Here is a 27770-nt window from a genome sequence, read left to right on the forward strand (position 1 = left end):
GACTGCATCTAATGCGGCGTCCAGCCCAGCGCGGATCAAAGCGACTTTGTCTGCAAAGAACCGAGCAAATGCTTCACAGCGTGCTGCCGAGTTGTCAGGGCTCCCACCTGAAGTTGGGGGAGTTAAAAGACCTCTGACAACCCGAAACAACTCCGCCGGACGGTTTTTTGCAGACGCAATAGTGGCCGCAAAGAAAGTTTTCTTTGCTGCTTTTATTGCCGCGGCATATGCCCTTAAAAAGGACACAAACCGTGTTCGGTTTGACTCGCTTGGGTCTGAGCGCCACACGCTCTCTAGAACCCTCTTCTTTCGCTTCATCGCTGCCAGCTCCTCAGTAAACCAAGGGGCTGGTTTAGCTCGGTTACTCGAGAGGGGACGTTCCGGAGCGATCTTGTCAATAGCCCTGGTCATCTCCCCATTCCAGAGAGCAACCAAGGCCTCGACATGATCACCTACCGCGGCGGCGGGAAACTCCCCAAGAGCCATCAGGAATCCACTCGGATCCATTAGCCTCCTGGGGCGGACCATCCTAATGGGTCCTCCACCCTTGCGGAGGTTAGGGGGCGCAGTGAGTCTAAATCTAATCAGGAAGTGGTCGGACCATGGCAACGGAGAGCTAGACAACTCCTCCACACCGCCACCTTGCTCCCATCCCTGACAGAATACCAAGTCCAATGTGTGTCCAGCACAGTGGGTGGGGCCAGTTATTCGTTGGGACAGCCCCATGGTTGCCATGGCGGACATGAAGTCCTGAGCCGCACCTGTGAGGGTTGCCTCGGCGTGGATGTTGAAGTCCCCCAGCACAAGGAGCCGTTGGGACTCCACCGCCAGGCTCGAGACCACCCCCGCTAGCTCAGGTAGGGAGACTGTAGTGCAGCGAGGTGGACGGTACACTAGCAGAATCCCTATTCTGTCCCGGTCACCCACCCTCAGGTGGACGCATTCAAAATTTGTGGTCTGCGGGATGGGGCTCCTGGTTAGATGGATGGAATCTCTAAAGCTGTGATCCACCACTGCCCGTTCACCTCATATGGTTTGACCCTTTGAAGCAGGACTTCTGATGCTTTCCTCAAGCATAGATGTTTATAACTGATAGAACAGTGACTAATGTTCTCTCTGATTTGTTTGAAACAAACCCAATTCAAAATGTTTTTAATTAAAAATGGCACTTTAATATAAACAATAGTAACAATTATTTAAGGTTCAGAAGATGCTAAGCAGATGATGCAAACATTTCCAAACCCTTCTCCGTAACCATGCTGAAGGAAGAGACAGGAAAGGGAAGCAAGCAAGCCCAAATTCTGGTTAGATTAAATAATGTCAATCTAAATTATGGTCATTTGTGACATTTGAATGCAACCAGATAATTCGGTTTAGTTAATGCAGGTCATAAAATGATTTCAGTGAGAAAAATAAGTGTACGGTTATAAATACTGTATTATACAAGTACACACAGAATAACACAACTACACATTTATAGCATGCTTGTAGAACGTGTAAACCTAATCAGCAATAGCACCATGATTATGTATTAAATTAAATTAAAGCTGAATAGGAGAAAACTATCCACAGTCAATCTAGCAAAACAAGGGATCTTGTTATGATTAGTGGATATTAAATACAACTACCCAGGGCATTAGCTTTGTATCTGTTAGACTAACTTCCTAGATTGTTACTCTAAGATACTGGTTATCAAACTATGTTCTGTGAACTCTATTCAGGGCATCTTCAGAAAATTGTTTTGATCAGAGCTGGATTATCTAACAGTCCAACAAGGCCCTGGCCATTGATGTTTATAATACAGTGTTGATGCAATATATTATTATTATTATTATTATTATTATTATTATTATTATTAACATCAACAACAACAAATTTGTATTACTGAAGGCTTTCATAGCCAGAATCACTGGGTTGTTGTAGGTTTTTCGGGCTGTATAGCCATGTTCTAGAAGCATTCTCTCCTGATGTTTTGCCTGCATGTTTCACAGATGTAGGCATTATGTCAGAAGAGAATGCTTCTAGAACATGGCCATTCAGCCTGAAAAACCTACAACAACCCAACAACAACTTTATTCCTATGGGGACTCAGGGTGGCTTTCAAAGTAAAAAATGGCAAACATTCAATGCCAGTGCAATAACATAATAAACAATTAAACAAACCATTAAACATAAACAGATTAAACACCATTGGTTAAAACATGTGAATCAATATCCCCCTAAAGACTGATGATTAAAGGACATTTTCAGTGAGCTGCCTGTGGTCCATGGTGATTATAATATGATGCTTGGCTTAACACTGATGGCAGAATTGAAAAATGTGTAAGCATTACAATATGTACATATATGTATCTATGCTCACAGATTGATTTCTTAGCCAGTTTTGTATTTATACAAAGAAGTCTTCTTCAGGTTTGTGCCTCCAGCATAAACCAGGGGTTCCTATTGCCTTTAGAGCATAGTGTTCCTCTACCAGCGCTTTGTCTAACTATAGTGCATCTCAGACCTCTTCTACATTGCTATATACCAGGGGTCCACAAACTTTTTAAACAGAGGGCCAGGTCACAGTCCCTCAACCTGTTGGAGGGCCGGATTATTTGAAAAAAAAAACATGAATGAATTCCTATGCACACTGCACATACCTTATTTGTAGTGCAAAAACCACTTAAAAACAATAAATAATTAAAATGAAGAACAATTTTAACAAATATAAATGTATTAGTATTTCAATGGGAAGTGTGGGCCTGTTTTTGCCTGATGGGATAGGGTTGTTGTTGTGTACTTTCAAGTCATTACCGACTTAGGTTGACCCTAAGCGAGGGCCGGGTAAATGACCTTGGAGGGCCGCATTCGGCCCCCGGGCCTTAGTTTGAGGACCCCTGCCATATACAATCTAGATAGTTTGCTTTGAACTGGATTATATGGCAGTGTAGACTCATATAATCCAGTTCAAATCAGATAATGTGGATGATCTGCTTTGATAATCTGGATTATATGGCAGTGTAGAAGGTCTATGTCAGTACTTTGAGGTATAGGAGACATAATCTAACAAGGATCTAGCAAGGGAAAATAAAACTTTGTAAGCAGTACTGAGGAGCTACTCACTGACTTGATTTAAGACTAATCCATTCTCAGCCACTTAGTGCCACATCTGATTTGACTTTCAGCATGGCTGACCACCTTTGGCATTCACATCTTAGAATAGTTACTGTGGTTGTACTTTTCTCTCTCCACCCCATCCACCAAGTTCACATCAGAGACTGCTGTTGCCTGCTTCTCATTCACAGCTGCAACTGTCCATCACCCTTAACTCCCTGCAAAATGCCGAGTGCCTCTTCTCCGCCAAGCTTTGCATGTTTCAATAGGAAGCTGTTTGAGGTTACCAATGTTTATCTTTATTTCAGTTACATGGCACAGAGAGGGCAGTTACTGTTTTTAAGTAATCCTTTCGTGACTGTTTTTGAAAAGCTATGGGGGATAAGAATATGATTTGACTGCAACTTTGGGGGAAAGCTTCAGAGGTGGGACTTGTGGGTTTTATTAACAGTTTCTTCCCATCTTTTCCTTCATACTAGTGGATTCTTTCATTGGCATTCCTTTCTCCTGTTTGGGATGGCTACCTAATAATTAGAACTGCTAAATGCTATCTAATGCAAGGCTCATATTTCTACAGACAACATTCCCAGGTCTTAATTTGGCTATCCTCTCTGAGTTACAGTGATGACAGTCAACATGCATCCTGGACAGGTCATATATGCCTTTAATAGCTTGCACACATGAGAAAGTTTAAGAGACACAGCTGTGTTGTTCAATGGAGCTGAACCTGACTTCTTGAGAAAGCCATCTCATAGTGGACATTCTCTCTACTGAAATATACAATTCTTCCTTTCCCTGTTGCATATTGTCACACCTGTATGCGCGACATGATTTAGGATTCTTCTACTCTGGTTCTTTTTCTCTCCCTCATGTTTGCATTATCTGCCTGATGATAGTTCCCATCATAGAATTCAAGATGTAAGGTTAGAGTATAAAAGGTGGAGCTTGCTATGTATCAAGTTTCTCTTTCAATACTATTCCTAACCATATGAAGAATTTAGCATTTACAAAATCTGTAGGTACAAAGAAATTATTGGATTTTCTACTATATTTTGCTATGGGACCCTTATGAAACATTATGAAGCATTATGAAACTGGATTATATGGCAGTATAGATTCAGCCAGAGTCACATTGGAGGACCTAGAGATTCCTAGTGAGAATATTTTTAAATCAAATCATCAAAAGTCAAAACCACAAATGTAGAGGAATGGCTGCATTTCAAGCAACTTCCTCATTATCATCTGCTTTTCCATTAGGGCAGTGTTCTCAACTTTCCTAATGCGGTGACCCCTTAACATGAGGGTTCACCTCATGTTGTGGTGACTCCCAACCATAAAATTATTTTTGTTGCTACTTTATAACTGTAATTTTGCTACTGTTGTGGATTGTAATGTAAATATCTGATATGCAGGATGTGTTTTCATTCACTGAACGAAAATTTGGCACAAATACGCAATAAGCCCAAATTTGAATACTGGTGGGGTTTGGGGAGGGGCTGGTTTTGTAATTTGGGAGTTGTAGTTTCTGGGATTTATAGTTAACCTACAATCAAAGAGCATTCTGAACTCCACCAATGATGAAATTGAACCAGACTTGGCATATAGAACTGTGGGCCTTCTCTATTTTGCCACCCTGACTTTGGAATATCCTTCCACAGGATGCATACTTCAATGTTGCTTTTTTTTATCAGTGCTATATATTACTTGAAATATTGAAATATTGCAGATACACAGCTGAACCCAACACTAAATGCCTATGCTTTTATGCCTATCCTCTATTGTTGTCTCGGTGTCAGTACTGATGAAAGAAACTCTCAAGTTAAACACAGGATAAGGCAAAATTAGGTAGGCCAAAAAGATTTTGTAAAAATAGCTTCTTTGTCATAGACTTTGTTCACTGAAGTGTGCCTGTAATGTTTACGGACACACTTCTGTAAACATTAATTGTGTCTGTAAACATTGCAGATACATTTCAGTTAACAAAGTGTGCACAATAATTGAGGTCTATCTGTGCACAATAATTAATTCAGGATATGCTTAATAACTTATTATAATACTATTATAAAAGTTGTCATTCTAAATGGTCAGAGGTGTCAAATGTCTGCATTAGGGACTAAATCTAGTATTTGCCATGATTTTTTGAGAATTTCCAACAATTATTATACTGCAATAATATGTAAGGTTTGAATGTTAGTAAATATAATGACCATTTGTTGGAGATGAGGAAGCTAATATGATAAACATGCCAGTAGAAAGAGAGGAATTTCTTACCAGTCTTGTATTCATTTTGTTGGTATCATCTTGAGGCATGGGCAGGTAGATAGCCAGTGCTACACAATTGGCAATGATGGTTAGCAGGATAATGGTCTCAAAGGGTCTGACAGTGCTTATTAAAGAAAAGTCTAAATGGATGTACATCATTTGAAAGCACATTAGGATTAAAATGTGTTTGGTTACACACAATCAAGCAGGCTGAAATTCCATATTTATTTATTTATTTATTTATTTCATCTACTTATACCCCGCCCTTCACACCCCGGGGGGGGGGGGGGGACTCAGGGCGGCTTACAAAGGAGGCACAATTAGATGCCCAAATCACACAACAAACAATACAAAATATAACAGTTCAACAATTAAAATGAAACATCAATACCTATTAAAATCATAAAAACTATCTCATGTCAGAGTCCATATATCAGAGTCCATATATCCATTCCATTCCATTGTCCTTGTCTATCGATAGGTCCTTTAATCAGTTGTCAGCATGGCCAAAAGCTTGGTCCCACATCCAGATCTTTCGTTTTTTCCTAAACGCTAGAAGGGAAGTCGTCGATCTGATCTCCCTGGGGAGTGAGTTCCACAGGTGGGGGGCCACCACTGAGAAGGCCCTGCTCCTCATCCCCGTCAGTCTCACTTGTGCCACTGGCGGGGTCGAGAGCAGGGCCTCCCCAGAAGATCTTAAACTTCGAGGTGGGATGTAGAGGGAGATCCGTTCGGACAGATACACTGGGCCGGAACCGTATAGGGTTTTGTAGGTCAAAACCAGCACTTTGAATTGTGCTCGGAATTGGATCGGCAGCCAGTGGAGCTGACGCAACAGGGGGGTGGTGTGCTCCCTGTACGCCGCTCCGGTGAGCAATCTGGCTGCTTCTCGCTGGACTAGTTGAAGTTTCCGAGCAGTCTTCAAAGGCAACCCCACGTAGAGTGCGTTGCAGTAATCCAACCGGGATGTGACAAGAGCGTGGACCACCGTGGCCAGATCCGACTTCCCAAGGTACGGGCGCAGCTGGCGCACAAGTTTTAATTGTGCGAAAGCTCTCCCGGCCACCGCTGAGACCTGGGGCTCCAGGCTCAGCGATGAGTCCAGGATCACTCCCAAGCTGCGAACCTGTGTCTTCAGGGGGAGTGTAACCCCGTCTAACACAGGCTGTAACCCTATACCCTGTTCGGCCTTCCGACTGACCAGTAGGACCTCTGTCTTGTCTGGATTCAATTTCAATTTGTTAGCTCTCATCCAGTCTGATACAGCGGCTAAACACCGGTTCAAGGTCTGGACAGCCTCCTTGGTGACAGGTGAGAAGGAGTGACAGATTTGGATGTCATCTGCATAGAGATAGCATCTTAGTCCGAAACTCCGAATGATCTCTCCCAGCGGCTTCATGTAGATGTTAAATAACATCGGGGACAAGATAGAACCCTGTGGGACTCCACACAACAACGGTTGTGGGGCCGAACAGGTGTCACCCAGTAACACCTTCTGGGTCCGTCCCTCAAGGAAGGATCGAAGCCACCGCAGAACAGTGCCTCCGAGCCCCATATCCATGAGGTGGCCCAGAAGGATACCGTGATCGACGGTATCGAAGGCCGCTGAGAGGTCCAGCAGAACTAACAGGGACACACTCCCCCTGTCTAGCTCCCTGCGTAGATCATCTACCAAGGTGACCAAGGCTGTCTCAGTTCCATGTCCCGGCCTAAAGCCAGACTGTGCCGGGTCTAGATAATCAGTGTCTACCAGAAACCCCTGGAGTTGTGTTGCCACCACACGTTCCATGACCTTGCCCAAGTAGGGGAGATTGGAAACAGGCCGATAGTTGTCAAATTGTGTATGCATACACAGAGGGCCCTTCTTTCTACACTGACTATATAATGCAGTTTAAAGCTGACTTGAGGCCATGGAAGACGCAAAATGCACTCTGCCATTCTAAGGGTACATACACTATAATATATGCTATGCATATTAAAAGGTCCTCAAAAAAGTCTGAGTTCTGTCAAAGAATGCACTGCCGCAAATGTCAGTGTATCCCAGATTTAATTGTGACAGCCACAAAATATGGAGCCAATGGTAGACACCTGCCCACGGTGAAGCACGGTAAGAATCCTCAATGGGGGCTGCCAAAAAGTACCCCAAGGTCATGACTATGCAGAAGGAGGCTAATCATCCCCCTGAGTAGGGTAACTGATTGCATCTGCTGCTAACGATCACTTTCTCGTTTGTTTCCACCCCTATGCATCTGGTATGCTGTTGCGCATCTCTGTAGTAAATGGGGGGGGGGGGAACCCTGCAAAGTAGGGGCCAAGTTCTATGGTACATATAATCACCTTCCTGGCCTCAAAGTGGTTCCAGACATGGCAATTGGATTGCCCACACAGCACAATCTTTCATCACAAACAGATTCCGAGATGGATTATATTGTTAGTGTAGAAGAGCCCATAGTCTAAGAATGCCTCACATGAAACTGCTATGGCTTCTGTATCACTCATCCTAGGATTTGCCATGTTGATGTGTTAGCCACATGCAACAGCCATTCTATCATCGGTAGAGAGGAGAAGGGATGAGAGAAGTGTCTGGATAGGCTCCTATAGCCCAGTGTTTCTCTACCTTCCTAATGCCATGACCCCTTAATACAGTTCTTCATGGTGTGGTGACCCCCAATCACAAAATTATTTTTGTTGCTACTTCATAACTACAATTTTGCGACTGTTATGAGTCATAGTGTAAATATCTGATATGCAGGGTGTATTTTCATTCACTGGACCAAATTTGGCTCAAAGACCCAATACACCCAAATTTGAATACTGCTAGGGTTGGGAGGCTGGATTGATTTTGTCATTTGAGAGTTATAGTTGCTGGGATTTAAGTTCACCTACAATCAAAGAGCATTGCATTCTGAACTCCACCAAATTGAAATTGAGCCAAACTTGGCACAGAGCACTCCCATGGCCATCAGAAAATACTGAAAGGGTTTGGTTTTGGAGTTGTAGTTCACCTACATCCAGAGAGCACTGTGGACTCTAAAAATGATAGATCTGGACCAAACTTGGCATGAATATTCAATATGCCCAAATGTGAACACTGGTGGAGTTTAGGGAAAATAGACCTTGACGTTTGGGAGTTGTGGCTGCTGGGATTTATAGCTCATCTGCGATCAAAGAGCGCATTGAACCCCACCAAAAATAGAATTGGGCCAAACTTCCCACACAGAAGCCAGATGACCAACAGGAAACACTGCATTTTCTGATGGTCTTTGGAGACCCCTCTGACACCCCCTTATGATCCCCCCAGCGGTCCTGATCCCAGATTGAGAAACACTACCATAGCCAGATGCAAACTGAAGACATTCCACCAAGATCTTACGGGTTTGTCTGGAGGTCTAAGCAGATAATATCACTGTTCTGCATCTAGTTATGGGAACATCACCTCCCCTATCCCCTCCACACTATATCAGAATGAGCATTGGGGGTATCTATCACAGTGACACAGTGAATTGGATGGGGCTGGTCATTGAAGAGGGAGGAAGGAAGAGTATTTTGAATATAAGAACTGTATTTTTTGCTACTTGATCTCAAAAAGTATACATAATTTATTATCATCATGCTCACTGAGTTCTTCTTATGCCTGAAAAATGTGGGTTTGCAATGCAATAGTAAAATAACAGTAAGAGAAAAATATGGAAATTCACTTTTTCTGTTCTACCAAAGCCAAAATGTACTTTCTCTGTTCTTCCATGTGAGGTTTTCTGGGTGCAAGGCAGTTTACAACATATCCAGAGAGCTGGGGGCATGCAAGGTTGTTTGTGATGTATACTAATGTAATTTGATGCAAAGATCTCTCTCTCACACACACACACTTCTGCTCCTTGTTTGTTTTGAGAGATCACTTGACCTTCTCAATGATTAATGTAATTTATCTCCCCCTCACACATCAAAGAACATTAAGAACACTGGCACTGAAACGGTTCTTAACTTTTCTCCAGTTTTAAGGCCAACCCATATATGCAATATGAAAAGCATAGAAGGTGCTTCAGGCCTATTTTGAAAATGTCATGTCACTGAACTGAAACAACCACCACTTATGGATCTATGCTTTTGGGAAGGCAATACCTTCCATATTTATAAAATAAAATAGAATTTGTCAAGAATTTGTTTCACTTTTATTAGTACTGTATCTATTCGTATATAATTTCATATATAATTTGACTTCATGTATATATTGAGGGAAAGTTTTGGAGGCAAAAGTATGAAATTTGATGTCGCCCATGAATAAATCAAGGACCATCCTGGGCTTAGTTCATTCTGGGAGAACATAAAATGAGTATTTGATCCCCTACTCTCTCCGCTCTCTTCTGAGGAGAGGTGCCAAAGAACTGCCACTGCCTAGGCATTCAAACAGGCTAGAAACAGAATAAATAGTGTCAAGGTTTCATTTAGGTCTTCCTGGAGCAGATTAAGCTGGGGTCTCCAAAGTAAGGTTTGTGGGTAGGATGCAACCTTCCAAGGTCATTTGTCCAGCCCAGGCATATAGATGAGGGGGGGAGGGGGGGGGCTTGAAGGGCTTCAGCCCTCCCCTCCCGAATTCTCATGGTGGTCTGCGAGAAGGCCTTACTGGTACATTATTTATTCATATCATGATCTGATCACCATGCTCAATATATCCCATATGCATGGGGGTATTGGGGTAACGATACAAAAGGTTTGCTAGGGTAGATCCTCTTTCACTCAGACTCAGCCCCCCCCCCCCCCCCCCGGAATCAAAATCCTGGCTACGGGCCTGGTCCAGCCCTGCCTTAACCTTTCAACTCAGGGTTGTCCTAAGTCTGAAAAGATTTGAAGACACACAACATCATTAATCCTAATTAACTTGACTATCTCATCAGTCAAAAGTAGACACACACTTCCCATTGGTATACTGGTAAGTTTATGTTGGCTAAAAGTGTTCTTCATTTTAAATATTATATTGTTTTTTCATGGTTTTTTTTTTTTTTTTTTGCACTACATAGGAATTTGTTCATGTTTTTTTCAGGCTATAGTCAGCCCCTCCCACCCCAAGAATCTGAGGGACCGTGAACCGGCCCTCATGTTAAAAAGCTCGAAGATCCCTGGATGATGCTCTTGGCTTTCACCACTCCATTCAGAGTATAGTACTCTGAATACTCATAGTACTCATAGATAAATTGACCTATAAACTACAGATGTGCAAAAGTATTAACAGTTAAGGTTGCTGGGGAAGGGGACAGAGATAGTTGCCATTTTTTGACTTTTGTGAGACAGTGTTTGAATTCAATGGTTTACAGAATCATAGAGTTGAAAGAGATCAGAAGGGCCATCCAGGAATACACAATTTAAATAGGTTAGTGTTGACTAACTCATTATTTGGACCATTACTTATCAGGACAAAGCATATTTTGAGATAATAAAATGCGTTTTGTCACAATTGACCCTTTGGATAAGGTTTTGTTAAGCTTCTACAAAAGGGTTTCTTTTGATACTTTGAAATCGTATTCTTCTTTCTACCCAATCATTTCTTTACTTTTACATGCTTCCTCACCACCACCACCTCCAAATCTGGAACTCAAGCAAGCTTACAAATCGGAAAGAATTACACTGAAAACAACATGATTTAATAGAGCAAAAGCTAAGACAAAAACAGCATTGAATTAACAACAATATTAAAACCATTTAAAGCTGAGATCTCAAACTTGTGGGCCTCCAGATTTTGGGGCCTCCAAATCCCAGAAGCCCTAGCGAGCTTGTACAATGACCTGGGAGCTGTAGTCCAAAACACCTAGCGTTTGATAAGGCACACCAAAATAAACCTTTTTTATTTGCATTGTGCAATTTGCATTGTGCAATCAATTAAGATGTTTTAACAAGAGACTTGTGTGCTCCTTGTAGTTAGTATAGTTAGTAATCTGGCTGCAGTGCTCTAGAGCAGTTGAACTTTTCTAAATAGGCAGACCAACACAGAGTGTCTTACAGTAATTCAAACAGGATGCAACTACGGCATGTACACTTAGACATTTCAAGGAACAGGCTTGGTTGGTGCTCTAGTTTTTACTGTTAAGAGCTGAATCCAGAAGAACATCAAACAAACAACCTGAATCTTCAAGGGGAGTGTAACCTCATCCACCAGAGGTTGATTCTCTGATCTGCCTTTCAACTGACCTGGAACACTACTGCCTTGACCAAATTAAATTTCAACTTGTTCTCTCTAATCCAATCAACATTACCTACAGACTCCCCATGTAGAATTGAAAAAGCTTCCTTGGAGATACATTGAAAGGAGGGATAGAATTGTTATCATCAGCATAATGATGGCACTAAATTCCTGATCTCTAGACAACCTCTCTCAGGAGTTTCCTGCACATGCCATGTGACAAAAACAAAACAAAAGCCAATGACCAACTGGGAATATAAAGTCAATAACATAACAGTCACCTGGGAATGAGGCATCCCAAAGTATTAGTCTGCCTAATAATAAAGGCATGTGCTTCTTATCCTTCAATTTCTAAGGCAGCAGGCAGGCAGCAGGCCTTCCTATTTTACTGAATCTGTCAAATGGAAAAGCACCAACCCTGATTATTTCCTATTACTTAAACAACTCCAGCTCGTCAAAGCATATATTTAACTCCAGCATTAACTGGAGTAACTTATTCTATGTTAAGAACCTCATCACATGATGGAAATTCAGTGTCCTAAGGCACTTCTGCCCCAATTGACCCACGGAGCCTCATGCCACCCATCACATTATGTGGCCTCACTTCCAGTGGGGCTCTGTGGGTCAACTGGGTTGGCAGCATTGTAGAACGCTGCGCCGGCAGCATGGGAGCCTCCCCCATGCCCATTTGGAACAACGGGGCTAGCATGAGGGGAAGCCACATAGAGACACTTTTCCACATGTGATGGAGAAGCTTCAACTGGTAGCAAGGTGAGGCATGGGGCACTGGAATTGCCCTGCTACCCCACTGACTCATCATGGACGTTGGCGAATCAGAACGCTGGACCTCATCAATGTGATGAGATTGTAAGGCACATCTAACCAGCAACAGCAACAACAAAAATCAATACACTGATGGTGTAACTATCAAGAATTTATGTTTTCCCATTTAGGAGTCATTTATTTATATACTGGAATCAACACACAATAAATTATTTCCAGCTAAATTATGAGATTCATAGAGCAAGTGATACTGTGCCCATCCAATAGATAAAGATAGCAAGTGAGTTCTAATATTAGGAACCAAACTGAGAGTGAATCAGTTTCCAGTATGTGAAGGGGAAAAGGTGCTATAGCCATCTCGGGGGACACTAAGTTAGGAAATGCAATGAAGCAAAGCAACTCATGATGATCTGCAAGTAAAAGCAGAGGACAGCTATATCAATGGGAGAAAATAATGTTTTGTGTCTACGTGACTTGTGAATAAATGCAGACACATCCCTTGAGATGTTCCAGAAAACACCTTCATGCACTGTTCACACCTCCTAAAATGCCCATCTCTTTGTAACAGCCTCCAAGCCAGTGTTCCATTAGCTTCAGCATATGTCATACTTTTGCTACTGCTATCAGAAATAGTATTACCTCAGTTACTGTATATTCATAATTTATTTCTTTTATAAATCAATATTACTAACCCAATGCTAGATACTGAGGGTGGGTTCATGACAGAGGTAAAAGTTTTAGCCTTGAGTGATGTTTTTATTACTCGTTTATATTCTAAGGACAATAATCTAATTTCTCTCTCCCATAAATTCAAGTGCTTTTGTTCTCTTACAGGTCAGATTTCCTGCTGCTAGCTTTAATGGGCTTAAAATCAGAGCTTGGAAATACCTTTGTCAAAAGTATTTCATTACTTACTACAGTCTTTAAAAAGTGATCTGTCCTGCTATTTATGATGATGATAGGGAGTGTTTACTTATTACATTACACATTCTGCTTTTTATGTTTACATTAATGTGCTGCTTTTTGAAGGTAAAAACTTTTAGTGTTTTAGCATAAAACTCTAAAATGTCTGTCAAAGTCGCTCTTTAATGCCATTAACAGTACCTTTTAATAATAGATGCTGCTACATGTACAAGTAGCTTTGCTCTTACTTGTTATGTTGTTTTTAAAGTTTGATTTTTAACTGTTACACACTCTGTGTGTAATAAAAGTAACAGAAAGCAATTATACTTTGTATCAGTAGCTTCCAAATTCTTCCTAAAATCAGTGCATTTAGGGAGTAATCTTTATTCTCCAACTGAGAGATCATCATCATCATCATCTTTATTTGTACCCTGCCACCATCTCCCCAAAGGGACTCAGGGCAGCTCACAGAAGCACTCCAAGCACCACATGCAGACGACAATATATAACTAGAAATACAATGACATAATCAACAGCACATAAAAATCTCATTAATAAAATTATAAGAATTTGAAAATTACAACATTCCTAATACACAGTGAAACCTGCCAGCTGGCTACATGTCATAACAATCAATCAAAGTGTGGGCCAGTACTATTAATGATTCATCACATTGGTCATGGATTACTCAGGATCAAAGGCCTGTCTGAAGAGTCATGTTTTAGACTCACCCAGAAGGCCTGAAGAGAGGGAGCTAATCTAATTTCTTTAGGTTATTCCAGAGCCAAGGAGCCACCACTGAGAAGGCCCTCTCTCTCGTCCCCACCAACCGTACTTGTGCCGGTGGTGGGACCAAAAGAAGGGCCTCCCAGCAGATCTTAGTGCCCACGCTGGTTCGTAGGAGATGCAGTCTCAAGGATAGGTTGGACCCAAAGTATATAGGGCTTCTGCTGGCATCACCTGTAATTTGTTTTGTTGTTCAAATTATAAATTAGCTTAAAGACACAAGCCTTCTTCCTACTGTACACAGTCCTAACTCAATTGTTTTTTCACTAAATGATTGGGAAAAGTTTAACACTACATTTTCCATCCTTTAACCAATATTAAATAACAACTGGATTTCTATTTTATTCTATGACTTATACAAGAATGATCGGTTTCTTGACTCCAGTTATGATCTTTTTTACGCCACTAACTTTAGCATAGAATCATTAGGCTCAGAAACATATAAAGAAGAGCACCTAATCCAAAGCCCTGACCTTCTTCTCCCATTCTCAGCCCAGAAGTACTTAAAAGATTTCAAAAATAGCTCTTTGGAGAAATTAATCCATTTTGTCCAAGTTATAGTACGTCAAAAGCAGAAAGCAGGAGAAAAAAAGCCACCGCATAGGAGACAGGTCTGCACATTTCCAGAAATAGCTTGTTTTAAAAATCTGATTACTCCAGCAAGCAATGAAATGAAATGAAATGAAACTGTATTTATAGCTTGCCCTATCTTCCCGAAGGGAGTCAGGGCGACTTACAACAAAATACACCATGACAAACATTCCATGCCCACAATAATATATAAAGAACTCAACAAATTGAAGACAATTCAATAAATTATAGATCAATATAAATGAACAAGACATAGCATAATCCACATAATTACATTACATGGTAGGAAGGTAAGCTCCATGCTATCAAAGAAGGCTTGATAGCTCATTTTGAGTTTGAGAAAATTATATCCTCACATCAAATAAAGCAATATATTGACTCTTAAGCAAAATTAATCTTCACAACAGAGTAAAATGCATTGGCCCTTGAATTGAATGTTATTAGACTCCTCAAAGATATGTAAAAAGTGGGAAGAAGCTGTATCTATATTCAATGTACTGAAGTTGAGAAGCTAGATGAAATAACCTGTAAACATTCATTCTGTACTCATACGCATCTCTTTTGGAATCCATGACATATCCTTTTGAACCATAATGGATTCTACAGTTGTACATTTCCAAGTGTTTCTTAATCTATGAATGGCCACAGAAGACTATAACTCCTGCTACAGTATTTTTTTCCAAATCACACTCACGTCCACCTACCAATTCAGACTGGATCAATGCAGTACTTTTCTCTTAAATACCTTCCTTCCCTCCTCATCTCCCTGCTTCTCCTCTCAGACATAAATGCCAAAATTTAGTGGCTTTCTAGCATTTCTAGAGAAGAGAAAATCATATTCAGGGTTTATCTTTCACAAGAGAGGTTCATTGATAATAAATATTCCCCAGCCCTTTGCCTTTGGTTTCAGCTGGTGCCCATAGCACATACACGTCAGCCTAGAGCCAGCCCCATAGTTTTCACCGAAGGATACTTCCATTCCACAATAGCGATGCAGGCTTTGCGCACTGGATTCTGGAGAGTGAGGCAGAAGAGAGATCGAGGAGGCCTGGGAGGAAGTTCCAGGGCTGCTTTCTTAGCTTTTTCCTTTTGTTGCTTTTTCTTCAAGCTGTCATCTTGGGCCAAAGTGGCCTCCATGATCACTCTCCTTCAGTTGCTTACTCCAGGCAGACTTGTCTTGCCCCTTCTTTGGCTCTCCTTTGTTCTTCAACCAGCCCCCCACCCTTCCCCAGCACAAGGGCGGCTGAAGCCCCCTCTGGACCTCTTTCCTGCTGAGCCAAACTTATCAAGGCGGTGTGGGATGTGGGGCTGGGAATGACATTCCCACAGACACAAATACACCCAGCGCAGAGTTTATAATTAGCCCCCAGCCTGGCTCCCAGGGCTGTCAGATTTCCTGAGACAGCAAAAGGAACAGCTGTTCCTTCTTCGTTCTCAATCCATGGCCATTTTTGAGCTACCAATCCAGGTCAGGGGAAAGGATGTGGGTGGGGAGGTGGGCTTCACATATCAGCGCTTAGAAAAGGAACATTTTAATTCACTTTGATTCATGTTTGACAGATTTATAAAGGAGTAGCTGCTGCCTGTATTATCAGGATCAAAGCCACTTCAACATTAGTAGTGTATGGATTACCGTATATAATCAAGTATAAGCTGAGTTTTTCAGCCCTGAGACTGAAAAGCACCCCCTAAGCTTATACTCGAGTCAGGGTTATTTATTATTTTACTGTTATTATTATTATTACTATTATTATTATTATTATTATTATTATTACTATTATTATTATTACTGCATTTATTATTTTACTCTCTTTATTGGTATTGGAAGGATATGAAAGCACATTTACATTGAAGAAGGTTAGAATAATAGTTTAGAGTTGGATAGTCTTATCTAAAATTACAGTTTTATGTAAATATTCAAAAACATTTAATCTACTAATGCCTCAATTAATGTAATTTTATTAGTATCTATTTTTATTTTGAAATTTACCAGTAGCTGCTGCATTTCCCACCCTTGGCTTATACTCGAGTCAATATGTTTTCCCACTTTTTTGTGGTAAAATTAGATGTCTCGGCTTATATTTGGTTGGCTTATACTCAAGTATATACGGGTATATACTTCGATGGTCTTGAAACAGTCAAGATTTCACACAGTAACGGAGACCATATATACATATATATATATATGTATGAATATATATACACACACATACACACAATATTTCTTCAGTTTTAAGACACCATCAATTGTAAGAAGCATACTAATTCCAGTACCACCAACAAAAAAGTATTATTTAGATATATCAAAAAGCACCTGCAATTCTAAGACTTTTTTGACTTGTTTATACAGAAAAGAAAGTGCATCTTAGAATCAAAGAAATGTGGAATGTATGTGACGTACTATATATAAAGACAACTTTCTCACCCGAAAATTTCACGCCCTTGTTTCATGAATCATAGAATATCAGTCAAATCTAAAACACAAGACCAGGCCTTGAGATCCAGAGGCTCTGGAAGTAGCCTTCAAATCTACACATAGGGAAGTCCTATGTCTTACTTAGACAAAAATAATCATAATGTGCTAACTGGAAGCTTAGGCCATTTCTTCACAAACATGATAAAAATAACTTGAGATTTAAACTGATTGATTTGTCTCAAAAAAGAGTTCTTAGTGATTAGCTCTATTCTGCCATTGTTTACTGTTTAGTTCTATCCGCCGCCCCGCCCCCGCCCCCCCTCCCCCACACATCTTCTTTAAGGGGATCCTCATAGGCAGGTACAATATGATCATGTTCACACTGGAACTTGTACCTATTAGGATTGTGCATGGATCTATTTTTCAAACTGGGCTCCAGCTGTTTTGGCTCTTTTGGCCAGCCGTAATGCCATTTTTTTCAGCCTCAACAGACCATGGGGCTGCCGACCACTGCTACTTTCTGTTTCATTCTGTTCATCTGTTTATCACAGGTCTTGTCATCTTGCTAAAGCTGCTTCTTTGAAATATTCAGATCTACATGATAGTTTCCATAGTGACTAGAAATGCTAGATCAGGCATGGGAAAACTTTCTAACTTGGAGGCCCCATGCTAGCACTCCCTGCTAGGAGGACTGGCTGCCCTGTGAGGAAAGGAAGGAGGGGAATGAGGAAGGAAAGAGGGAATGAGGAAGGAAAGAGGGAAGGAAGGAAGGAAGGAAAGGAAAGGAAAGGAAGGAAGGAAGGATGGAAGAATGGAAGGAGAAAGAGGGAGAGAGGGAAGGAGGGAGGAAAGAGGGAAGCAAGGAAAGATAAAAGGGAAGGAAGGAATGGAAGGAGGAAGGAAAAAGAGCAGGAAGGATGAAGGGTAGAAGGGAAGGATGGAAGGAAAGAAGGAAATGATAAAGGAAAGAGAGAAGGAAGGAAAGACAAAGGAGAAGGGTGGGAGGAAGGAAGGAAGGAAAAAAGGAGAAAGAGGGAGAGAGGGATGGAAGGATGAAATGGTGGAAGAGTAAGAGAAAGAGGGAGGGAAAGAGGGAAGGAAGGAAGGATGGGATGTAGTGAGGGAAGAAGGCCTGAGAAAAGAACCCAAGGAGCCACATCTGGCCCCTGGGGCCTGAGTTTGCCCATACCTAGGATAGACCATCTTTTCAATGGGCTATATGGCCCATAAATATTTTTGTTCTATTAAATATCAGCACATCTGAATCAATGACAAAACAATGAGCAATTAAACCAAAGCCAAATATTCATCCATTGTTGCATTGTTTTTAGAGGAGACAACACCCAGGCCTAGCCTACAGCATCTCATTTACATCTTGTTAAAGTTCTATTGTTTTCACTGAAGTCCTGAGTGAGAACTGCAGAGTGCTTGGCAAAGCTCCTGATGCTTGTAATGGACCATGGATTACAGTTTATTTAAAAATAGCATCCACGTAATAGCCTCTGGGTAGTAATCATTTTAAGATGAATAGGACAGCTCTGAAACATATTAGCAAGTTATTATTATAACAGCAGCATTACGGGTCCCCAAACTTGTAATATATGTGTAGCCTTCATTGAATAAGTGTTCATGGTTGTCTGCAATATTAAAAGCTAGGTCATTCTTTATCTTCTGTCAACATTGTTTAAAGTGGTGACTTGACATTTGGTATAGACTCTAAACTGGCCCCCCTCTTTTTGAGGAAATGTAATGAAATCTTGGGTTAACCCTAAAATAGGCATGAGTAGACCCTCAAATGGATTTGCCAGTAGCCAGTTTGCCTAAAGTAAGATATGAGTGGAGGTGGTAGGGGAGGGAGATTTTCCAAGTGCCAGCCTATAGGCCAGGCACGGGCAAACTTCAGACCTCCAGGTGTTTTGGACTTCAACTCCCACAATTCCTAATAGCCTACCAGCTATTAGCCTACCAGTAGGCTACTAGGAATTGTGGGAGTTGAAATCCAAATCACTTGGAGGGCCGAAGTTTGCCCGTGTCTGTTCTAGGTTATAGCAACTCAAACTACCATTCTCTTTCATCTTAGTGATCATTACACACACGCAGCAAACTTCTGTCATTTAATTTGCTCTTGAATATATCTGAGTTTTGCTGTGGAGTTTCATATGTCATTATTATTACCTGTGATTAATTTTTTTATTGGTTAGATGTAACTAATTTGTAACATTGTCACAATTGCATATACACAATTTATTATTGTTTTTTACCTCATATAATACATTCTGTTTATTACATTTTATCTTTTACAGTTCAAACATCTATTGCTTATACCTATCCATTGCTTATACCTATCCATTATCTCCACAATTCCACTCCCATCCCCTCCTTTCAGGAACAGATGTAACTCTTCTCATTGGTTTATATTATTGGTTCAATTGTGAATTTTTTTTTTTGGTTCAGATCCTTATATTTTTCCTATCCCCTTTGCTCTGACTATAATCTCATTCCACTTTAACTTCCAGTTCTCCTTTGGATGACCATTCATATATTTTGTTCTCTTTCACATATGTAGTCTTGGAGCATATACTGTGATAAATATTTGAGCCATTTAAAAAGATTCCCTTTTCACTTCATCTTTCCATCCCGAGGCAACTGTTGCTTAGGTGGATACAATTTGTTCCGTCTCCCAGGAGCATGGGTTTTGCATTACCTTTTAGTTGCTGGAAACAGCCTCTCCTTGTGTTTCTCCCAGGTTGCTGCAGCCTTTGCAAGGCCTAAAAGGTTAGCAGCCAGAAGCAGGAAAGCCAGTTTGCAGGCTCCCTGCAATGATTGGCCAAACAGTAGCTCTTTGGGCCCACCCCTGCTTCCAGGGTAGAAGCATCCATTTTGGAGGTCTCCCTGCCCCTTCAGTCTTAAGGAAGAATCCATGATGTGCTGTTGGCAGACAGGTACCTCCGAAGATACCATTGTAAAAACAATTGAGTTATAGATAGAAAACAATTGAGTTTGATTGAGTTATTTAGTTAGAGATAGATAGATTAAAAGAGAACTATTTAGATAGTTATAGAGGATTGTCTAGATAGTTATAGAGAAGTCAATGGAATATTGACTTCATTGAGTGATAGCTAGTATTGAGCAGTTGCCTCCATAGCTAATCCAGATCTATAGATAGAGGAAAAGGATCCCAGAATTCATTTTACCCTTTTTGGAGAAAGATTGCCTCAACTACTGAACCCCAATTGACTGTTTGTTTTGTGATATTGATAAGCTGAGCCAAGTCTACCAGGACTTCGTGAATAAATACCCTGTTTGATGTTTCAAACTTGCAGTGGACTCAGTTATTCAAGAAAGCTCAATCTTTTAAAGAAACACCCCAGCAGTTTGCCCAGACCTAGATAGCAGCACGTCAAAGTTTTATTTAAAGCATCTGGGCATAACGGCACACTATTATACATTTTGAAATTTCAATCCAGTCTTTATTCCTCTCATTACCTTTAATTTGTTGGATAAAGAATTGTTTTTTTAAATTTAACTCAGTTTTTCTTCCTAATACTTTTTCTCCCTTAATCTTTTTGTAGAAATTTTGCAGCTTTTCACAATCCCACCACATACTCGTTCCCCCAAAAATAAGACACCCCGTGAAAATAAAACCTAACCTAGTAGAGGTTTTGCTGAATTGCTAAATATAAGACCTCCCCTAAAAGTAAGACCTAGCAAAGTTTTTGTTTGGAAGCTGCAATACAGCCCCTGTTGTACAAGTTGTCCAGAAACTGCTGTGGGAGATTGTTACAGTCTCTAGACAGTATGTGGGAGCCAGGTACTTTACAGCCCTTATTTTTTGTGGCCCTGAGTGTAAGGGCCGGTATATTTATTATATACTGACAACTACTGTACAGTACATAATAAATGTTCTTTTTTTTTTTTGTTCAACAATAAATGTGAATTTTTCTTCATGGAAAAATAAGACAGCCCCTGAAAATAAGACCTAGCGCATCTTTGGGAGCTAAAGGAGCTAAGACACTATCTTATTTTTGGGGAAACAGGGTATGAATAAATCCTCCCATTCCTCCACATTTATGCCAACAACATTTTGATCTTTTTTTGTAATGTGGGCCAGTTAGTGTGGAGTTTGATACCATTTTGTCACTATTTTTACATAGTGTTTCCTTAATCCTTAAGTGTTTAATTTCCTTAATTGCTCTCATCCAACTCTCAATCTCATTCTCCTTGCAATTCAGATTTCTGACTTATTCTCATGTCTTTCTCTATTGGTTTGCTTTCCCTTTGCCAAGCGTAAAGACAAGTTATACGCATGACTGATATCAGGACCAGGAAGTCACCCAGATGAGTGCTGGACATATATGATCATTTCAACATTGTTAAACTGACCATGTGGGCAGTTTTCCAGTAAAAGGACCCGCTGACTTCTGCCATGCAGTCATGAGAAGAGGGGATGGCTTGCAGGCATTTTTGATTAACAGCCAGCTGCATAAAGAGATGGGATAGAAGACTCTGCAGCTGTCCCAATCCATCATCCTTCAATGTGATGGGAAGCCAAAGCCCTATTGTAAAGAGGTAAAATTAATAGTAGAAATCCAGTGCTGCCTTGTGTGTCGTGCAAAGCAGAATGCACATTACCAGACAGGAATCCCAGAACATGAGCTGAATTAGTGCTTTTTGGACAGTCAGGCCCAGAATCCTCCAACCAGCATAATTGCTATAGCCCCAAAAGTAACTTTTCCAAAATCTGAAATGAAGTAATGATAATGGAACCTATCTTGTACACATCTTAAAGAGTTTTCCTAGAGGAAGACGTAGATCTCACAGGAACTCAAATAGCTTTTTTTCTTTTCTTCTGTGACTGGTATCAGTTTGAAATCTGCATGGTTGCACCGGAACTAAAAGTTAAAAATCTATGAGGTCGTGATTTGGAGTAACTTTCTTCTGTTCTGATGAATATGCTTTTCCATTATTCAAATCCATTAATTTATCCAGGCAGCATGTTGGTGCTCACAACTCACTTCTTCCATCGTCACCCCTCCTTTTGAGCAAATGGGTAACAAAACCATCCAATCTAAATTGCAATATGTTACAAGGCTGGGACAGATGTGCAACATGGAAGGGTTCCAACAGATCCATCTCCTCCAGGTTAATTCAGCATTGAGTGACAAAACATATTGGACCTCCCTCATTCCTTGTTTTTTCTTCCACCAAAAAATAACATTTGTGTTTTTATTGTTTAATGATTGAAATCCTGATTATTTAATTATTGAAATCCTCTGAAGCAGTTAAAGTTCCTGCTATGGATCTATTAAATAGGGAAGGAGGATAATATTTAAGTATCAGTCTCTGGAGACATCTAGTGGGATACTGGAACATAGCAATTTTCAGAGTAGCAATAAGGAACAATTTAAAAGCACGAAGAATAAATTTTAGGTTATGCTTTGTTCTTGTTCTTCCTAACGATATTACAATGTTACTAAAAGTGATTTTCTCTGCAATTATTTCCAATATCATATTGTCCCACACCCAGGAAGATGCCAGAGGAACAACAATAAATATCCATAGCCTGAAGGCACTCAGTTTGCCTGACGCAACACTTGAGATAATTACAGGCATATTTATGTATGTATTTATTTATTTACAGTATTTATATTCCGCCCTTCTCACCCCGCAGGGGACGCAGGGCGGATTACAGTGTACACATACATGGCAAACATTCAATGCCATAGACACACCACACATACAGACAGACAGTCAGAGGCTATTTAACATTCCAACTTCTGGCCACCAGGGGAGCTGTAGCTTCACCGTCCATCTGCGACACTGATGAAGTACTTTCCACATTCCCCGCATGCTTTTTGCTGGAGATTTTTTATGGCCTCGTAACTTTTGTTTAATTAGCCTCCCCACACATAGGTGGGACCTAAATATTTAAACATGGCTATCCCAGCCTTCTTTTCTCCAAACTAAATATTTGAAAGGATATCACGTTGAAGAGGGGGCAAGCTTGTTTTCTGCTGCTCTGGAAACCACAAGAAATAGAACAATGGATTCAAATGGCATGAAAAGAGATTCCACCTAAACATTAAAAAGAACTTCCTGATGAACTGTTCAGTTGAAGAATATGCTGTCATGGAGTATGATGGAGTCTCCTTCTCTGGAGGCTTTGGAGCTGAGGCTGGATGGCCATCTGTCAGGGGTGCTTTGATTGTGCATACCTGCATGGCAGAATGAGGTTTGACTGGATGGCCCTTGTGATCTCTTCCAAGTCTATGATTGGGAAGGAAACCCCTCATTGTTAGAAATTCCATTTGATTTTGATTAATGCCAGTATTGTTATCATTTTGCCACCAGATTAATTTTTTTCTTTAAATACGTATTTGAAAGTGTTACCTTGACATGTATTTTTATGTCTCTGCTATGTTTTTACTGTAGATTTGTTTTATATTTTTATGGAATTATGCTCACTCATTGTATGTTTTGGGTTTTATGGCTCTTATTTATTACCTTGGGATCTATGACAAAATAAAGAATACTTTAATGGGTAAAAGTACTGTTGAGATATAGCTTGACACAATCAGCATTTGTGTGGTGGGTTTTAAAAAATGAAGTGTTGGCCAGGCCCAAGGCATGAGTAGCAGAACATCAATGTTTGGAGGCAGGGGAGATTGAAACCCTCCCTCTTCAGTCACAATCTTGATGACACATCCATATGGCAGCCAGCATTGGTGGGAAGTCTCTGACACAAAGGGAGTTCTTTCTTCCCTGATGCTAATGGGCACATGTGAGTTTCAATAAGATCCTGGTTTTGGAAAGACTTAACACACCCACACCCCACTCCATATGCTGTCACCTCCCTTTGCAGATGCCTGCAATCTGGTTTTCCAAACCCCACAATGTGACGGCTAAGTGTTTAACATCGTGCCAATTAATCCCTTGTGAATGTTAGTATGGAATTGCCACACATATGGAATGAAGCAGGATATTAAAGTCTGCTTGTATCCCTTTCAGAGTCATGCCAGAGATTTATTCCCACTGCCTGTACTTTATGCAAATCAAATCCAGGAAAGCCTTGGTGCTGTGTCATATCTGGGTTAGATGGAAGAGTAGAAGGCTTAAAGCGGAAAGCATTAGCTAGCGACTGTAGCACAAGATTTACTTACTTGTTAAGTAAGGTACAGCTTGTTCACAGGCCTTGATTAACAGAAATACAGAATACAATTAATTAAATTTAAGATTTGCATAATTATCAGCATAATCCCTTATCCCTGGGTAAGGCTCTGAAATCTCTTAAACATGACAGACCTCAAACCCTAAGTATTTCTTATTTTGGCTTTCCAATTCTGCAATTCTTCATTATTAGTATGTTATTGTCTATGATAGACAGAGAAAAAAATATATGCCATTTGAAGGATAAGCAAGACATTGCAAGTATAACATACATTTAATGTTATGTTATCCACTCCTTCTGGTTAAAGTGCTCTATTAAAAATAATATTTGATTTGACAACCATATTTTTACCTAATCCTATTGCAGTTAGACAAGAAGGCGATTAGAGATAAAATATTTCAGATGGATGCATCTGACAACTTGAGGGGCTAGTAAACAGCAGGGTTTCACTACTTGGTATTCCTTAATAAAAAGTGACCAATATTGCCATCAATATATTTTGGTCACAAACTCATGTGGCCGCTTGGAGGCCCATGTTAGTTCTACACTTTCTCTCCTCCAGTCCCTAGGTCTCGTTGTGACTCTGGAGAAATCTCACCTGCAGCCCTCATGTCGAATCCAGTTTATTGGAGCTGTTTTGGACTCGGAACTACAGAGGGTATTCTTACCCAACAACCACTTTGTGGCCTTACGGACTTTGGTTCTTCACAGGCCCGTAGCCAGGATTTCGTTTCGGGGGGGGGGGGGGTAAAAAAAATTCAGGGGGGGTTTCGGGGGGGTTGAGTTTCAGGGGGGCTGAGTCTGAGTGAAAGAGGGTCTAGCCTAGCAAACCTTTTGTATCATTACCCCAATACCCCCCTGCATATGGGATATATTGAGTATGGTGATCAGATCATGATATGAATAAACATAACAGTTTAAATAATGCACCAGTAAGGCCTTTTCGCGAACCACCATGAGAATTTGGGGGGGGGGGGGGCTGAAGCCCTCAAGCCCCCCCCCCCCCCCCGGCTACATGCCTGGTTCTTCAGGCCGTCCAGTCAGACAGGATTTCAGCCAAATAAATTCAGGTTCTGATAGGCAATATGGCCTCCACCACTTTGGTCACCCCTTATGCCAGGTTTCACCTTTGGCCTCTTCAGGCTTGGTTCCTTTCTGTTTTCAACCCCCTTTCGGACAACCCCCATATTATTATATTACTAATAATATTACAATATAATGGTATAGTACAATATAGTAATATATAATACTGATATTGTACTATTCTAATAATATAATATTGTATGTATATGTATCTTGTAAGCCACTCTGAGTCCCCTTCGGGGTGAGAAGGACGGCATATAAATGCAGTTAAATAAATAAATAAATAAATAAATCTTCAAGTCTTAACATCTTAGTCCTCATGAAAGCATACAGCCCTGTGCTTCCAAACAATGCCATCAGGCTGTCTAGAGAAGAGATATAGAGGGATTCTGCATGCTCAAAGACTTTGCATTTGTGGTTCGGGGGAAAGAAAATATTTAATACACTGTTATATTGTCCATTGTATAATGACCCCAGAAACAATCTCCTGGGATCCCTTCTGGAGGAAAGGGCAGCAATGAAACAGTCAGCAGTTATCTGTGACCTGTTAGCAGATTCTTTCAAAAATATAACAATAAAAGTTTCCACATTTGCAGCTGCAGCCCAAAAAATCCAAGCTAGATTTGTAAAGTTCACAGCGGAAGCTAGAAATAGAAACTGTTTGGGATACTACAAATCTGATTTTGTTATTTTTATCATGCCTACAGGGATTGTCACTGCTACTGTTATTTGAAAAAGCTAGTTTAGAGAATAGGTTTTAATGTTTATATTGGAAAGTGTATACTGTACTTTTAAAAGCTGTATATTATTTGATGTTATGGTCTATGGCTACTACAATAAACAACTCAGATTCCTTCATACATATTTTTACCTGTGTCTGGAAGAACATTGAACTACGTAAACTGGAGCCATTAACTTTATGAGAAACCCAAAACCACTTTGTATTTTTCTCTGAAGGAGACAGGCGGCAGGTGAAGAAATCTATAAAAATGTTACAATCGGCTTTCTGTTTCCATGGCAAACTGTTCTTAGAAATGCCATCAGAGCATCACAGTCATGTAGTTTAATGGAATCACAGCCATCCTTCCTAATTTCTAGTTTTACATACATTTTAAACCATATAGATAATTTTATGTTGTTACATGGCATGAAGTATTATCATAAGCAATATTTGGGTTCTGGGAAGGGGGAAAAGGGTGAGCCAGTTTTCTCAGCCAAATGTATGTTTTGTACGCATTAAGCATACAGTCAGACCTTCACAATTGTTGGAGTAAGGAGCATAGAACACCCCTGAAAGTGAAAAACTGAAAATAAAGAAATTCTACTTTTTAAAACCTGTGTAAAAAAGCTTTAGGATTTTTTAGGTCTTCCAGCATGACTCTATGGTTGGCTTCCACTGGACACTGACCATAGAATTACACTGAAGGATCTAGAGATTCCTAGAAAGGATTTTTTTAAAAAAAAATCCCAAGGCCCTCCAGTGTGAATGAAGGAAGTTGACCATAGAGCCACACTGGAGGACCTAGAGTTCCCCAAAGAAAAGATCAACTGGTCTATCAGCACTGTTCAGTATCTCTTATGGTGCTGCTTGATGTAAGGTGATTTACTTACGGACAATGGAAAGGGGCTGTTGGTGGCATATAGATCTTACTCATCAATGAGCTGTGATATATTATTGATTATTTTCCCTGGTTCAGTCACTGCAATGCTAGACATTTGAAGACTGAGGGCCCTTCTAGGCTGCCATATAATCCAGATTATAAAAGCATATCATCCATATTATCTGCTTTGAGCTGGATTATTTGAGTCTACACTGCCATATAATGCAGTTCAAAGCACATAATAATATGGATCTTATACAGTGGTGTAGAAGGGGCTCGAAGGAAAATTTCATGGGGGAGCAGGAGTATGCCCTGATTCTTTCTCTCTCCCCTGCCCCCCATCGTAGTTACACTCCTGATCCACATGAATTACTTTGAACTAGCGCAGAGTCCCTTCAGTTACACATAACATTCATAAGCCTTCTCTTTTAAGATTGGTACAAAAATTATTGTCTTAAGAAGGCTGTATTGGGCTAAGAAGTGCTGGGCAAACAAGCCACCCTTTCTGTTAAATGAAAAGAGATTCCAAGAGATTCCAGAGGATTAAGGACCTCATCACATTAGACAAAAAATGCAGATTGGACTGGACCTTACCATAGTATTCAGTGGTAGCCATGTTTTAATAAAACTGAAAATTCAGTCTCCCCCATCACATGTGTCAATCTCATCTACAATCCCCCGCTTCATTTCTCATCACATGGAGAAGTGGAATCCCTGCCCATCTCACTTTCTTTCTTTCTATCTATCTTTTCTTTTTCTTTGTAAAAAAAGACTCACTGTGCAAAACCAGAAGTATGAAACCTCACAATTTTTAAGAAACGAGAAAAACGATAAGACAAATGGCATCTGCCATTGCCATTACAGCTGTTTGCCTACTGAAACATTTCCCTAAAACGGCTGTTTCCCTAA

The 27770-nt window shown here is 40.5% G+C and overlaps 1 protein-coding gene across 2 annotated transcripts in view; it reads right to left on the reverse strand.

Annotated features, from left to right (window-relative positions):
* CACNA1S (calcium voltage-gated channel subunit alpha1 S) overlaps positions 1-15917 on the reverse strand; it is an 85983-nt gene extending 70066 nt beyond the window's left edge. The window contains exons 1-2 of one of the 2 annotated variants that reach the window (XM_067467968.1): positions 15567-15917; positions 5368-5473 (exon numbers count right to left, since the gene is read on the reverse strand). In XM_067467968.1, coding sequence (XP_067324069.1) covers positions 5368-5473; positions 15567-15730 — 270 coding nt within the window. In that variant the 5' untranslated portion in view covers positions 15731-15917. The remainder of the gene's footprint in view (positions 1-5367; positions 5474-15566) is intronic. The other variant, XM_067467970.1, reaches the window with a different exon arrangement.
* Positions 15918-27770: the final 11853 nt, after the last annotated feature.

This window comes from Anolis sagrei, chromosome 4, assembly GCF_037176765.1.
Source record: "Anolis sagrei isolate rAnoSag1 chromosome 4, rAnoSag1.mat, whole genome shotgun sequence".
In the NCBI taxonomy this organism is placed as follows: Eukaryota; Metazoa; Chordata; class Lepidosauria; order Squamata; family Dactyloidae; genus Anolis; species Anolis sagrei.